This window comes from Dromiciops gliroides, chromosome 4 (genome assembly GCF_019393635.1).
Source record: "Dromiciops gliroides isolate mDroGli1 chromosome 4, mDroGli1.pri, whole genome shotgun sequence".
NCBI lineage: Eukaryota > Metazoa > Chordata > Mammalia > Microbiotheria > Microbiotheriidae > Dromiciops > Dromiciops gliroides.
Window position 1 is genome coordinate 273,376,763 of NC_057864.1, and position 15,574 is coordinate 273,392,336.

Genomic DNA, 15,574 nt, shown 5'->3' on the forward strand with positions numbered 1-15,574 from the left:
ATAAGACATTCTACCATGAAGTTTCAATTTAAGTGTTCTAGATGAATTTGTAGCAAAAGGGAAAATATACATGTGGTTCATCTTCTCCTATATTATGTCAACTTTTAGATAACAAATATACAATATTGAGGACTGATAGTTGGATAAAACACTTGTAGACAGTAAAAGAACTGTGTTTTGCTTAGCACCCTCTGTCCCCCTTTTCATTGCTGTTATTGCTGAAGCAAAAAAGGTTGCCAACAAGACTGAAGGTAGGTTTGTTTATTGTTCTGGTTCATGGATACTCCTCTCCAAAGAATTGTTACTAACTTTTTGTTGATAAGCTTCTTAACAGACAAGACTGATTCTCAAAAAGAAGACACAGGAAGAATTCAATGTTTATAGTCACTGCAATTCAATCTCATTATTTTGTCCAATAATGCATTGCTTTTTGTTTATCTCATGGAAAATATGCAATTTCTGCAGAAAGAACTTTCTTCTGGGATCCTGATTTTTCTCTATTTCCTTTCGCTTTACTAATTACTTAGCAATTACACCATGTGAATGGGTTGAAACATGGTTTCCTTGACTGCTATTAATTTGATGAATTCTGTAAATTTTAACAGTTTATTCTGTAAAAGAAAACATATTTTCATTCATTCAACCTTCAAATATTTTTTCTGAGGATATACTACGTGTAAACAAACATACAAAGGCACACAAAGAACCTAATGCAGTCTAATGTAAAAAGGATTTATTATAGAGATGAGTAAGAGTTGCTGCCATTAAGAAACTATTATCATAGATGTAATTTACATGTTAAATTATACCCTCATTTGGGGATGTCAGTTCAAAACTAGTAGATCAGTTTGATGAAGCATGTTGTGAATAATGAAAACATTTCCCAAACATTAACTGTTTACTAATGTTTCATTGAAATATTTTTTTCTTTCTATATTTTACAACATCCTGATCATTTTTTCCTGTGAAGCCAAGTCATCCAATAGTAACTATTCCTGAAAATGAAACCCTTGGTCCTAAAGAGGTATGTATGAGTAAGATATATTGCAAGCAGTACTGGAAATGTGATTCATTTTGATACCTCCACTATCACTTAATAAAGCATGATTGCACCCTAGCTTCCCAAGATATATCTCTATATGGTCTTTTGATTGCCAAATGTAAATCCACTCCAGTAAACATTTATTAAGTACCTATGGCATACCAGGCACTGTGGTGATTCAATAATAAAAAGAAAGATAATCGCTGCCTTCAATGAACATATAATTTTAAAGGGTAAACAACACACAAAAAGGAGGCAGAAAAACAGGTGCAGGGACTGGGAGCTCAGGGCTGGGGGCTGGGTAGTGAAGCTTAAAGGGGAACCTGCAACAGTGGCATCTATTTCTTGGATTTGAAACCAGTCAGGGCAGCAGATGCAAAGTGAAATGATCTGAGAATTCAGTTTCTGTCCTCTATAAAGGAAGGCATTGGGAAGCTTTTGGTACTCCACCCTCCAGCCCTCCAATCAAAGGAGTTTGAGGCTTGAGTTAACAGCATGGGGGTAAATTTGCAATTGATGAGCTTATCCTGTGAAGGTAATTTTTTTTTCTGTGAGTTGAAACCAAGCAGGGCAACAAAAGCAAAGTGGAGCCAGAGAGAAAACTCTATGGTTATAATGAAAAGAGTTTTTGTATAGTTGACTTAATAACATGAAATTATTATAGGATCTTTGACCTAGATCAGTAAGAAGACCTCGAGAGGTTATTTACTTCACCTTCATTATTTAACTGATAATGCCCAGGGAAGCCCAATAACTTACCCAAAGTCACACAAGAAAACAGAAGAGGCAGTGTAGAGGACACTGGGCATGATGTCAGGAAAGAGACTTCAATTGAAATCCTACCTCAGGTCAGCTAGATGGCACAGTGGATAAAGTATGGGCCTTGGATTCAGGAGGATCTGAGTTCAAATCTAGTCTCAGACACTTGACACTTACTAGCTGTGTGACCCTGGGCAAGTCACTTAACCCTCATTTTCCCACCAAAAAAAAAAAGAAAGACAATTAGACAACCTGATACTGCACTAGTGTGCAATTTATACACACACACACACACACACACACACACACACACATCTATATCTATATCTACATCTCCTGATTCCAGGTCTAGTGCTCTCTCCATTTTACCGCTAAATGGCTGTTGTGGCTACCTTCTTCTATACACCTTACCTAGATTACTCATGGTCAGTAGGGGAGATAAAAAAACTTCCACAGGAAGAAAAAAAAAAGGTTCCCAATAAAAGGAACATTTTCAAGTTTTTCTCTCCATAGAAGTGTGTGTTTGTTTATGCATTTGTTTGTGAATGTGCAAGCATGCCCATGTTTGTACCCACTTGTGTTAATTTACACATTAAGAAATCTTCACAAACAAAACAGAATTTGGGGGTAGAAGGGAAGAGCAAAGAAATCATGCATGAGGCTGACCTACAAAACTCCAAAGTACCTGTCTTTTTCTTCTTACTTGTTCATTTGTACCTCATTTCTAGTTCTCCTCAAATCAAACTGTCCTAATGATATCCTTATTTCTTCCCACTTATTCTAAGCTAACAAATTTCACCCAAGCCTGCCTTGCTCAGAACTCACACACAAGTGTGGTAAAAGGGAAATAGCATTGGAGTTGGAACCAGAAGACTTGGGCCTGAGTTTGAGCTCTGTCCCTTACTACATCTATGATTCTAGTCACTTAACCTTTTCATGCCTCAGCTTCTTCATCTGTAAAATGGGATATGGACCATATGAAGTCAGAGATCCCTTAGAAGTCTACATTTAGTTATGAAACAATGAACTCAGATATATAGTGGAAGCAAATTAAAGGATTTTTAAATGTTTGAGTCATCTGAATAATATTTAAAAGCAGCCATTTAATAAGACTAGTGGGTTCTTGAGAGTTCTCTCCTTCTAGTTGGATTGGGATGCTAAAATAGGCAGGACAGAGATTTGCCCTGTTCTGCCACAGAAACACAGGGTCACATTGAGGAACTTGAAGATGGGGATGTGGGTAGACTAGGCAAGCAAACACCAGCATAGCTCCTGGTCTGTGAAAAATGAAGGCTACCACAAACCTAACTATATTTTGACCTTTAAAATGTATGACAGACAAGGAAATATTATTGGAAAGGGAAAAGATAACTGAACAGTGAGTTAGGAGAACGTGGGATGTTCTTTATGTATTTGATTTCTCTATTACTTCAGCAAAGTTGTGAGTCCTGTAATAGGCTTGCATAACTCTTGGTGGTATTTAGCCAGATTGTAATATTTACACTTACATTCTTCCTAAGCCCCCTTCCTTGTTATTTATTTACATATCAAACCTCAGCAAAGGTAAAACATCTGTCATATAATGAAATTCCATTTTTAGGGCTAGATTGATTGATGCACAAGCTTTTCCTCTAACAAGCCCATTATAAACAGAACATAATATACTCCCTTAATTGGTCCTTACAACTTTTGTCTGGTCTTCCCTTGCATTTTTAAAAAATAGCCATCTGTCTGGTCCACCATTACATTGTATTTTCTGGGTGCCCAACTCTTTAGATGTGAAAAAAGCAAGAGAAAAATCAAATCAGGTGTCCACTTCCCTTTGTCCACATGAGTGGATCACAGGTGACTTCTAATTTTCTAAATCTTCATTTCTCTTCCCTGCTTTTTTTTTTTTTTTGCCAGGCAATGAGGGTTAAGTGACTTGCCCCAGGGTCACATAGCTAGTAAATGTCAAGTGTCTGATGCTGGATTTGAACTCAGGTCCTCCTGAATCCAAGGCCAGTGCTTTATCCACTATGCCACCTAGCTGCCCCTCCCTGCTTTTTTAAAAACCTTCAATTAAAGTAGAGTTGACTCTGGTTAAATTTAATGATTTTATTTATCATACAACTCTAGCTCCTTCATTCCTCAGCTGAGAAAGCCAATCAGGTCTGCTATTCACTCTTGAAAAGGAACAAAAAATATTACTAAAGAATCACTGTGGAACAATAAAAATATTCTCCTCTGCAGTAAAAGCTGTTCAATTAATGAAGACATAGGAAACACACTCTAGTCAGCTTCAGTTAAGGTACAACATTAATTTTAGAGAGAATTGAATTACTGTTAGAGAGCTTGTTGAATGTAGAAGCCCAGGGAAACATTCAGAGTTATGATTTCCTGGGTAAGGTTTTGAGCAATTGGATTCATTTTCCACAAATGGGGTTCCATTGGTGTCCAGCAAAAGGAAGATGGACAAAAATACTCCATATTAAAATAGCTTAGGACTCTGAAATGATGTTATTATTTAGTACTTCATCAGATACTATGTAGAGGACCATGGCATAGTGTATAGAATGGCTTGGAGTCAGGAAAACCTAGGTTCATATCCTGTACCTGAAACTTATTAATTTATGTTATCCTAAGAAAGTTATTTAACCTCTATGCACTTAAGGGAACTCCCTAGGGATTTAGCTACTAAATAATAGATGGGCAAAACTCTATTTTAATGGGAGGAGTTCCCATATTAAAAGTTCCCTATGTTGATGACAGATAACAGATCCTTCTGGAATTTAGTAAAGTATATTATCTAATAGTTGGCCATTGACATTGTAAGGTATTTGGTTCTATCACCCATGATCTGGTATGACTGTGACATAATTAATTTGTCCATCTGTGGGCTTAGCCAAAGTAAAGATTTTTTTTTAACCAACATGGCTCTCATCATAGTTTTTAGTTGTTCCCTCTATCTATATTCTTCTCTCTGAAAGTCAGCCATTAGTTACATCTAGTTAAGACCAACTCCTTGGGACTGGATGATTTTCAAGTAGAGAAACTCATGGATATTATTTGAATCCCCACAATTTTAGCTATTTCTGGCATTATTTATCATTTCTATTGGAGGAGTCAATGATTCTTGGAACTATTTCTGCCTTTTATTACCTGTCTGTAAGCTCTACAGTAATATTTACTGCTCACATAGTCAAGTGGGATAAAAAAAGCCCTATAATGTGTTTCATAATTTAGACTCACTCATTAGGTCAGCATTGAATTTCTGTAATGGATTTTTTTTTTTTACCTCTGACAACTCTGGACTTTTTATTCCTTCTCCATTCCCCCCACCACTCTTCCTTTTATTTGGTCTGGTTCCAGGTTTTATTAGTGTAGGGAATTCTAAGTGAGGAAGGTCCTTTCGCCAATGCACTAGCTTTGCAAGTCATAATTTTAGAGAGCTGTCTGGGGGCATTGAGAGGTGAAATAACTTGTACAACATCACATAGCCAATTATGTTTCAGAGGTAACAATCAAAATCTCCCTCATTCTGAGGCAGGCCTATGTACCATGCCATGCTGTTTCTTGGATTCCCTGTAGTGTTATTCATTTTCTCCAATGTGAGTTTTGTGTTTAGATTCCCCATTTTGTCTTAGATTTAGGAAGCCTTCAAGGCTATTTAAGTAAGTTGAATAACAAACAGACTATAGTTGAATAGCTAATGAAATTGCGCAAAATTATATCATGCTATTTTGTTTTGAGTTTTGGAACTTATAGATTTCTAACTTTATGAGTGTGCCATTCGACCCTATGTGATTGAGAGGTGAGGAAAGAGCTAAAGGAAGAAAAAGTAAATAACTTGATCTATGTCATAGATTCGAAGAAATTAGATCTAGAAGGGATATTAGAAATCATCTGATTTCCCCTCCCCACATTTTATAGGTGTAACACATATCAGAGTCTAGAATCTCAGGCAAAGCCAGGGTGCTGTTTGGTAGATTGTCTCACATTTTTTGGCTCATATGTTCTCATTCACAGAATCCATGAAAAATGTCACTAACTATTCCATAAAATTCACTGAAACCAACTCCCCTTGTAAGCACACAGTTTACATTGAGAAAGAAGATTATGAAAAATACATTTTAATGAAAGAATTGAAACAAAAGGAAAAACTAATACAGTGCTTTCAGATAGCAAAAGAGAGACCTCTGATGAACATTTCCCAAAGATTTATGAGAAATTCCTAGGCTATAATACCTCCAAATGAGTCTGGAGTATCCTGTAGCTCCCATAAGATATTTGGTTTTTTGTTGTTGTTGTTTTTGTTGGGGTTTTTTTGTGAGGCAATCGGGGTTAAGTGACTTGCCCAGGGTCACACAGCTAGTAAATGTTAAGTGTCTGAGGCCAGATTTGAACTCAGGTCCTCCTGAATCCAGGACCAGTGCTTTATCCACTGTGCCATCTAGCTGCCCCCCATAAGATATTTGTGGGCTGCTTTTTGTTGCTTGGCCAGTTAGGGCATGAAGTGGATAGAGTACCAAGCCTGGAGTCAGGAAGACTCATCTTCCTGAGTTCAAATCTGACTTCAGACACTCACTAGCTGTGTCACCTTGGGCAAAGACCTTAACCCTCTTTGCCTTAGTTTCTTCATCTGTAAAATGAGCTGGAGAAGGAAAGAGCAAACCACTCCAGAATCTTTGACAAGAAAACTCCAAATTGGATCACAAAGAGTCAGACATGCCTGAAATGACTGAACAACAATAACAAAAATAATACAATTTCATACTTATTTTATTATATTCTATTTAGAAGCTGATGGCACAGTGGATAGAGTGTAGTCAGGAGGACCCGAATTCAAATCTGGCTTCAGACACTGACAACTCATGTGACTCTGGGCAATTCACTTATTCCTGTTTGCCTCAGTTTCCTCATCTGTAAAATTACCTGGAGAAGAAATAGCAAACCACTCCAGTGTCTTTGCCAGGAAAACCCCAAATGGGGTCACAAAGAGGCAGACATGACTTCGATTAAACAACAACAACAACAACAACAACAACAACAAAACTTTGTTGCTCTCTATTGTCCCTATGGGACTTTATTTGATGACTTCAGTGATTTGGCACTGACTGAAGTTTCCTATTGCTCCAAGCAGTTGGTCTAAGGTGTTGCTCTCTTAATATGTAACAGCGTTCTTTTTTTGGCAAGACATGGGGAAACTTTGTTCTTGGGGGTGGTCATTTCTACCAAAGGGAAAAAGACCTCAAGAATTTTTCTAATATGTAAGAGCCTTCTACAAATCAATGTCCTGGTAAACCAACTAGGTGGTGAATATATTCACAATTCACTTTTTTTTTTAATGAGGCAGTTGGGGTTAAGTGACTTGCCCAGGGTAACACAGTTAGTAAGTGTTAAGTGTCTGAGGCCGGATTTGAATTTAGGTACTCCTGACTCCAGGGCCGATGCTCTATCCACTGTGCCACCTAGCTGCCCCCCACACAATTCACTTTTAAGTTGAATATACATTATTAAGATTTTCTCCATCACTTTCTAAAGTCTAGACCATCAATAAAACAATAAATCAAGCCCTGATTTGCTGATTTATGAGGTATAAATGCTTTCCTTGAAGATTAACAATCCAGTCTCAGGGCAGAGCCAGTTAGAGCAGGCTCCATCATACCCACCCACCCCTATATATTCCATTTCTCCTTGTATGGCTTTCTCTTCTGCGTGTCCTATTTCAAATGCTACAATGCTAAGACCAACTATCACTACAATTGACAGTGACCTCTGAACACATGATGAATTGTCCCAGAGCAGGGACTCCTGTTTCCAAGTTTTATCACGATTAAGGCTCATAGCTATAACTCAAATGGAGCATTCAAGATATTTCTGAAGGTGGCTTTGCATTTGACACAGTTGCTCATGGCATTTATATTCTTTCATTATCTTAGAAACAACTGAATTTGGCACTCAGGAAGAACACTTTATTTGACCAGTCAGCACCTAGTTGCCAGGCTTATATTTCCTATAGAACAATTTCCCTGGGTTGCCCCCCCCCCAAAAAAAATCCTGAACTTATAATTTATCTTGTTAATTTGACTTGCATTTTGGCACAGTACCCACAATCAATTCCATGTAGAAGTTGTCATCTGATCCTATGAATTCATTAATATATAAAGAACTCCCAGTAGTGAAATGCATTCTACCATGTGAGTAAACACCTGCTTTGAAGCTTAGGTTCTTAGAGTGTTGTCTGGGAACTTTGATAACTTAAATGACTTGCCCCAAATCACACAGCCAGTATGTATCAAAGGTAAGATTTGAACCCAGGTCTTTCTGATTCCAAGGCCTGCTCTCTATCTTCTGTGCCATACCCCTTAGGATTTAAATACATGAGCATTAATGTTGGTTTTCTGTTTTCCCTTCTGACATGATCCCATCTAGTCATAACACTCCCAAGTGAGGGAAACTGGATTAAAATATAATTGGGAGAGGGCAGCTAGGAGGTACAGTGGGCAAGTCACTTAACCCTCATTTCCCCACCCCCAAAAAATTAATTGGAAATTTTTTTTTAAAGAAATAAAACTTCAATTGAAAATAGATAATGTTAACATGCGATTTTCTAAGTCAGGACATAACCCAAAGGGTTCTTTATATATGACTTGGTGGCCCTGTTTCTATTTGACTTTGATACCACTGTTCTAGTGTACTTGTTTATAAGAATTAACAAAGAGATTCCTAACTTGTTCCCAAGTGATTTTTCTTCAACGGTTGGATGGGGTTATTCTAGGTGGCACAGTGGACAATATGCTTCCTGAAGTGAATGAGGAAGACCAGAGTTCAAATCTTGCCTCAGACACTTACTACTTGTATACCTCTGGGCAAGTTATTTAACCTCTATTTGCCTCAAGTTCCTTCAACTGGAGTTGAAGGGAGCTAAAACCTTTTTCAGGGCTGCTCAGTCACCTTTGGTGTTAACCTGGCACTTAATTCTCACCCTGTGGCTCCAAGAAGCTATAGCATGTGTGGTGGCCACACCATGGTAAAACCATCTTGGCAGATGGGCTAAACTAGGTTGAGGGTAACTGACAGGCCTCAAACCTGTCAGTAAGGTAGGGGGAAGTCTATCCCAAGTATGTGAAGACTTTTTCCTGGTGAAATGGGTCAATGAGAACAATTTTTTCTAATAGTCATGAAGGTGGCTGAAACAGGTGTTGTAGAGTGATTAGAGATTGGTCACACATCAAAGACGCCAGGGCCATCCACTGCATCCTTCACTATCACCAGTTGTCTGTACTTTTGTTTTGCCCCTCGACTTGATGGCTCTGGTAGGGAGAAGGAAGCTGATGACTGTAAGAAACAGATAAACTGAGACAGGGCCCCCGGTCTGGTGCAAAGCAGGAAGTCCATTTATTCTTGACCTTGCAAGGAGTTTGTTCCAGTGAAGTCCCCCTCCTTTTATTCTAGATCTAACACAAGGTACCTCCCCCATCTGGGTTCACATTCTTTACTGACACTTCTAAACATATAGACCACCCCCCTTTTCCTCCAAGATGTGGTGCCACAGTGGCTACCCCCACCCCTGGGACAACCAGACCCTGAAAATTTATGATTCTTTGTTCTCTAACTTTAGAAAACCTCTGTTGACTCAGCAGGGAAAAGGAAGGGAAATTTTGGGGAGTGGAAATAAGCTTTTAGGGATTGGATTCCGTAGTTTGTTCTTATCTGAGAGTAACATGCACTACTGGTTAACTGTTAACTCAGCAGTAAAAAGGAAGGAATGGTGGAAATGGGGGAGAAGGCCCCAGGATTTGAATAATGTATCCTGCCAACTGAGGCAGACATACCATTTCTATCAATGACTGTACAACTTAGTCACACAAACACAATTTACATGTGTCAATACATCCCCCTGTGATGTCATTGGTCATCTTTGAAAAGGAAAGATGAACAACAACAACAACCTCAACTGTAAAATGGGGTAATGAAAGCACCTACCTCAGGATTATTATGAAAATCAAGTGAAATAATAATTGTATAAAGCATGTAGCACACTCCCTGGCACATAGTAAGCATTATATAAATTACTATTCCTTTCCCATCTCCCTTCCCTAATCACCTTAGATGACCAAAAATATCTGCTTAGTAGCTAGTCAGATGCAAAAAAAACAATGCCCTATTTTTTCATACTTGTGTGCCCTCAGGATACCATTTTCCTAAGTCTGCTAATGGAAAGAACTTTGTGAATTATTCTGAAAGTAAACAGAACTATGCAGCTAGGGAAGCAATGTGACTCAAGAAGAACAGAATAGAGACATAATTCCTTTTCCCTGGCTAATCTTTTGTCACCATAGCCTCTGATGTCATATTCATCTTTATTATGCCAGCACATATTTTATTATGCTATGATAGAGTGACTTTGACCCTTTATGTAGGCCATACCAGAAGACCCTATGTGTCAGCATGCAATTCCCTGAAAGAGGTTCTATCTCTATATACCTTTCAGACCAGGTTGACTTTTCCCATGAGGTACAAGTAGCAGATTCTTCTAGGAGGGAGCTGGTTTTGAAACCTTGAATGTCTACTTTAAGAGGAGTGGAATACTCTACTTATCTGCTTAAGTAAGCCCCTGAATTTGGAAAGAGATTCATGGTATAGCATTGGGAGCTTAATTAATTAATCAACAAGAATTTCCTTTTATATACACACACACACACACACACACACACATATGTATACATATTATATATTTAATTAACAAGTATTTACTTTATCTTCCACTGGAACAAAAGAAAGATAAAACCTTTGTAATGAATACACATAATCCAGAAAAATCAGATTCCTACATTGGCCATTACCAGGTGTCTGTCTCATTCTGCATCTTGAGTCCCTCAGTTCCCTGTTAGGAGGTAGGTAGCCTATTTAGTCATAAGTCTTGTAGAATTGTGGTTGCTTATTGCATTGATCAGAGTTCCTAAATCTTTCGAAGTTTCCACAAACATTTCTTCAGCCCTTAATATGTTCCTGGCACTGTGCTATACCCTAGCTTATTAAATGGTGGGTCATGACCCCATATGGGGTTAGATAACTGAATATGGAGGTCACAAAAATTTGGCAAAAGTAAATAGTTTGTTGCGGGGCAGCTAGGGGGTGCAGTGGATAAAGTACCAGCCCTAGATTCAGGAGGACCTGAGTTCAAATATAGCCACAAACACTTGATACTTACTAGCTGTGTGATCCTGGGCAAGTCACTTAAGCTTCATTGCCTGTGCCAAAAAAAAAAAAGTAATCGGTTATATATACCTATTTTATATACCTATATATGTGACCTCACATAAAAATTTCTCCATTGGAAAAGAGACATGAATGGAAAAAGTTTAAGAAGCCCTGTTCTAGGCAATGGGGATACAAAGACAAAAGCTCTAAATGATATGAGTACCTTTACCTTTTCTGCCACAGAATAAAAAGCCAACCAATAATCATTTATTAAGTACTTGCTATGGGCCAGATATTGTGCTATGTGCTGGGGACTCAGAGTCCAAAATGATAAAATCTTTGCCCCCAAGTACCTTAGCTTCTATTGGGAGGCAGTTTTGTACAGGGGAAAGGGCCTTGGTTCTAGAATAAGATGATGTGTGTTCAAAGCCATTTCTGATACCATCTGTGCAACTTTGAGTACATTACTTAGCCTGTCTGGGACTCAATTTCCTCATCTATAAAATAAGTAGGTTGGACTAGAACCTAGGTCCATGCACTATTTTCCTTTAATATTTTGATGACCTTATTTTAACATCATTGATTCCCTTTGCAATCCAAGGTATTTTGGTTTGTGCATTTAAAAACAATATTTTGAGAAGGGGTCCATAGGATTTGACCAGACTACCAAAGGAGTTGTGACACAAAAAAAGGTTAAGAACACCTTAACTAGAAGATTTCTGAGAATCTTTCCAATCCTAGAGCTATGAACCTAAACACAAATACCATTCCCTGTTTAGCTCAAACAATATAAAGATATAAAAGAACTATAGAAAATTGACATTATTATGTTCTAAGCTTCTAGGACTATTGACTGGGATGCCATTTTAGCTTTCCTAGCTACTGGGTTATGGAAAATGCAGATCACAGATTGTAGACCAGGGAACAGAATCACTTTACACCTGCATCAGTTGTTGAGGTTCCACCTGAGAAGCCATCATTTTGTTCTTTCTGTTTAAATGTGATACTAGTGATTTAAGTAGATCATTGCAATGCTGAGCAAAGTTCAGGAATCAGAGTATACAGAGGGCATTGTCTCTCTAATTAGTATTGACAGTAGAACTATTAGCCTTGCAACCGCTATATTTCTGGGAGAAATATTTTCAATGTTATTTCAGTTTTGTTTTGGGGAGAAACAAAGGAAGCCAAAAGCTAGGGTTAGATAACCTCCTGGAGCTTAGGTCATTCAGAGTTTCCAAATCTTTAACTTCTGACTCAGAGGTTTTGAACTTATGTGTTGGTCATAATGTACCCTACCAGTAATCTTTTCTCTGGTGCTAGGATAAGAAAGGTTGGGGATTTTCCCAATAGCATGTACCTAACTACTCCTTCTGGGTGACCAATGTCTGTCTCTGAAGAGGAAGTTTGAGAGCTTTCATAATTTAGGGGTGGAATAGAATAGGGAGTGTTGGACTCTGATGGGAGAAGGGTTGGTATGTGTAAGAAACAGATAAACTGAGACAGGAACCCTGGTCTGGTGCAAAGCAGGAAGGCCATTTATTCTCAGTCTTGCAAGAATGGGCAAGCTCCCCAGGGGGGTACTGAGATTTGTTCCAGTAAAGTCCTCCCTTTTATCCTGGATCTAATGCAAGGTCCCTCCCCCATCTGGGTTCACATTTTTCATGACACTTCTAAATTATGTAAACCCCATCCCCAGATGTGGCGCCACTGCTGCCCCGACCCCGTGGGAGCACTAGACCCTGAGATTTTACAATCCTCTGTTCCCTAATTTTAGAAAACCCTCTGTTGACTCAGCAGGGAAAAGGAAGGGAAATTGGAAAGTGGGATTAAATCCATTTTCTCAGCCTCTCAGTGATTGGTTATTTACTAATTAGAGTCAAGTCATACCACAGTGCCCTCTGGGATCTGGTCCCCCATGTTGGAGACCACTGACATAGGGAATACCATGTTTACATTCTGTTTGAAAACTTAAGTTGGCTGGTTGTTGTCCTTAGTTCTTGCAGAGGACCAAAATGACATCACTCTTTTAGAGTCAAATTACAGTTTGTCCGACTGGCTGACAAGACCAGTATGAGTTCAAAATGCTCTACCACAGGTCAGGCACAAATAATCCAAGTGAACGTCAAAACTTGAAAATTTAAGAACAAAATATTTAAAGAACCAAGAAGCACTGTTGCTTAGTGGTTAGAGAGATCACTTCATAGTTAGAAAGACATGGGTTCAAATCCTCCCTCTGATATATGCTGGCTGCATAACACTAGTTGCTTCACTATCTCTCAGTACCCCTCACTGCTCTTTAAGACTATAAAAGACCTGCACTGGTAGAAGTTTCTTCCCTTGGATTTTTGTCCACACATCAAATAGGTCCAGAACACAAATAGATCATTTAAAAAAAAGCCTATGGAAGAGTGCTGACCTTTGAATGGAAAAACCTGGGTTTTAATATTGGGTCTGCCACTTACTCGCTCTGCAGACTTGAATAAGTCACTTCATTGTTCCTGTGAAATAAGAGAGTGGGCTGCACCTGTGTAGAGTGGCATCAGGTCTAGATTTGGAAAGATGGTTTGAGAAGTTGGTCTGTTATTTACTATCTGTGTAACATGAATTCAATTCAATACATATTTATTGAGCAGGAGTTCATCTCAATGAGTCATTTCTCCTTTTTAGTTTTGAATCCTATGATTTGATGACTGCGTCAAAGCTTCTTAAAATATATATTGCGGACTTTACCAAGTATGTCATGAAGCTCCTTTCTACACTATGAGATATCCAAATGCCCCAGCTCTCAGTTCTGGCTGTGGTGTGCTTCCTAGTCTGCCTGGCTGCAATGGAGAAGTCACAATAGTGATTCTAGCTGAGGAAGCACAAAGTAGCTTCCTTCACTGCAAGTCTTGGAGAAGAAAAAAAAAGAAAAGGTTGAGGGAATTAGAAAGGTGAAAGAGAAATGGCCAGGCTGGGTAAGAGGTCTAGAGTCCTGGTTGCCCAGAAACTCTTCTTTGGCGTCAAGTTCAATGTGAACAATGTGTGCTGTGAGTCTTCCTGGCAAATACTGTGCTCTGAGGGGTGAAAATTGAGAACCACTGGACTAGATGAATTTCAAGTGTCTTTTCACACTTAAAATTTGATAGTCTTTATGGGAAAGTGTTAGCATTTGGAAATTTAATTTGTTCGTTATAAGAATCCAAGACTGAATTTGAGTGCATAGATCATAGCAGTATTTTGGAATACATTCTTTGTGTATGGGGCTAAAATTCTAGCTAGTCTTTATAAAAAATCTTATGAGTGGTCGCCAATAAATTATAAGCTTTAGCAAGAGTTAGACTTTTAAACATTTATTAAGGAGAATAAGAATTTGGTGAAGAAAGAGAGAGGTCTAGATTCATGTATCTATTGAAGGGAGAGAGCATTTCTCACTCCACTGTTCACCAGAGTCCTGACAAAAGAGAACGAGAACACCAGCCTCACCCCCTCTTCCTCCCACAAGCAAACGTCACTTCTTGATGCCAAAGAGCTGCATGTGTTGCCTTCAGATGCCTTCTCCTCATGGCGGAGCTTTGCTACAGTAAGTCTCCAGCAGGTGGCATCATTCCAATCATTACATATGAAAGCCTGGCTATTTTTGTGTTTTCCATATATAAGCATATTCTTACATATGTATGTATGTATAGATATAGATATCTATGCACATATACTTAAAATATTGAAATAATTATTTAATAGTAAGAGGTAAATAGATTCATATCCATTAATTGACATTGGAGAATAACTTTACATGCCATGTTCTTTAAAAGCTTCATGGTATAAAAGCTTGTTCAGTGTTTTATGATATTAAATACTCATTATCCAGAGTTAACTATGATTAATAAAGTCCTGGAATTTAGCTTTCTCGTATAAATGATCATCTCTTAACAGATTTCTCATTTTCAAAATGAGATAATTCTTTTTATGAACAATGATGTCTTTCTCATGGCAATGCAGATACTAGTTCTACTTCCCTTCTGTGGACAATGGACAGAAAATAAGGCAATGTGACACTTCTTTCTATCCTTGTAGACACATGACTTAAGCCCTAGGCATGTTTTCACAGGCCATATAGACTAAAGTAAAAAGCTATGACTCTGGTTATGCATGCCTCCTTATGGTTCTAGCTTCTACTTTGAATTGCCAGTTGTATCAAAAACAGCATAATTCAGTGCTGAAGTTACCAGCGTACAATTATCTTGTTCCTTGAGACTCATAGAATGTTGGTATTGGAAGGTCCCTGAGTGGTCATGCAATTTCCAACAAATCTCAAAAATCGGTACAAATCTCACAGGTCTACTACTTACTGTGTGACCTAAGAAAAGTAACTTTAACCTCTTGGGGCTTGAATCTCCTCATTTGCAAAATGATATGGCTGGACTAGATGAACTCTCTAAGGTCCCTTCTGACCTCTAGAACCTATGATCAAGTAATTAGAGTAGCTAGAACATGTCCAGTAACAGGGAGCTTATTACTTTGTCACAAAGCGGATTTCTGCCCTAAAACATAATAAAAACAAACAACAAACAGATCCCTTGGTGCAGAAGAGGAAAAATATCTATCTCT

The 15,574-nt window shown here is 38.3% G+C and overlaps 1 protein-coding gene across 1 annotated transcript in view; it reads left to right on the forward strand.

Annotated features, from left to right (window-relative positions):
- LOC122726312 (muscular LMNA interacting protein) overlaps nt 1–15,574 on the forward strand; it is a 402,484-nt gene that overhangs the window by 384,286 nt on the left and 2,624 nt on the right. Inside the window, exon 13 of the mRNA XM_043963965.1 lies at nt 971–1,024. Within this exon, the coding sequence (XP_043819900.1) occupies nt 971–1,024 (54 nt within the window). The remainder of the gene's footprint in view (nt 1–970; nt 1,025–15,574) is intronic.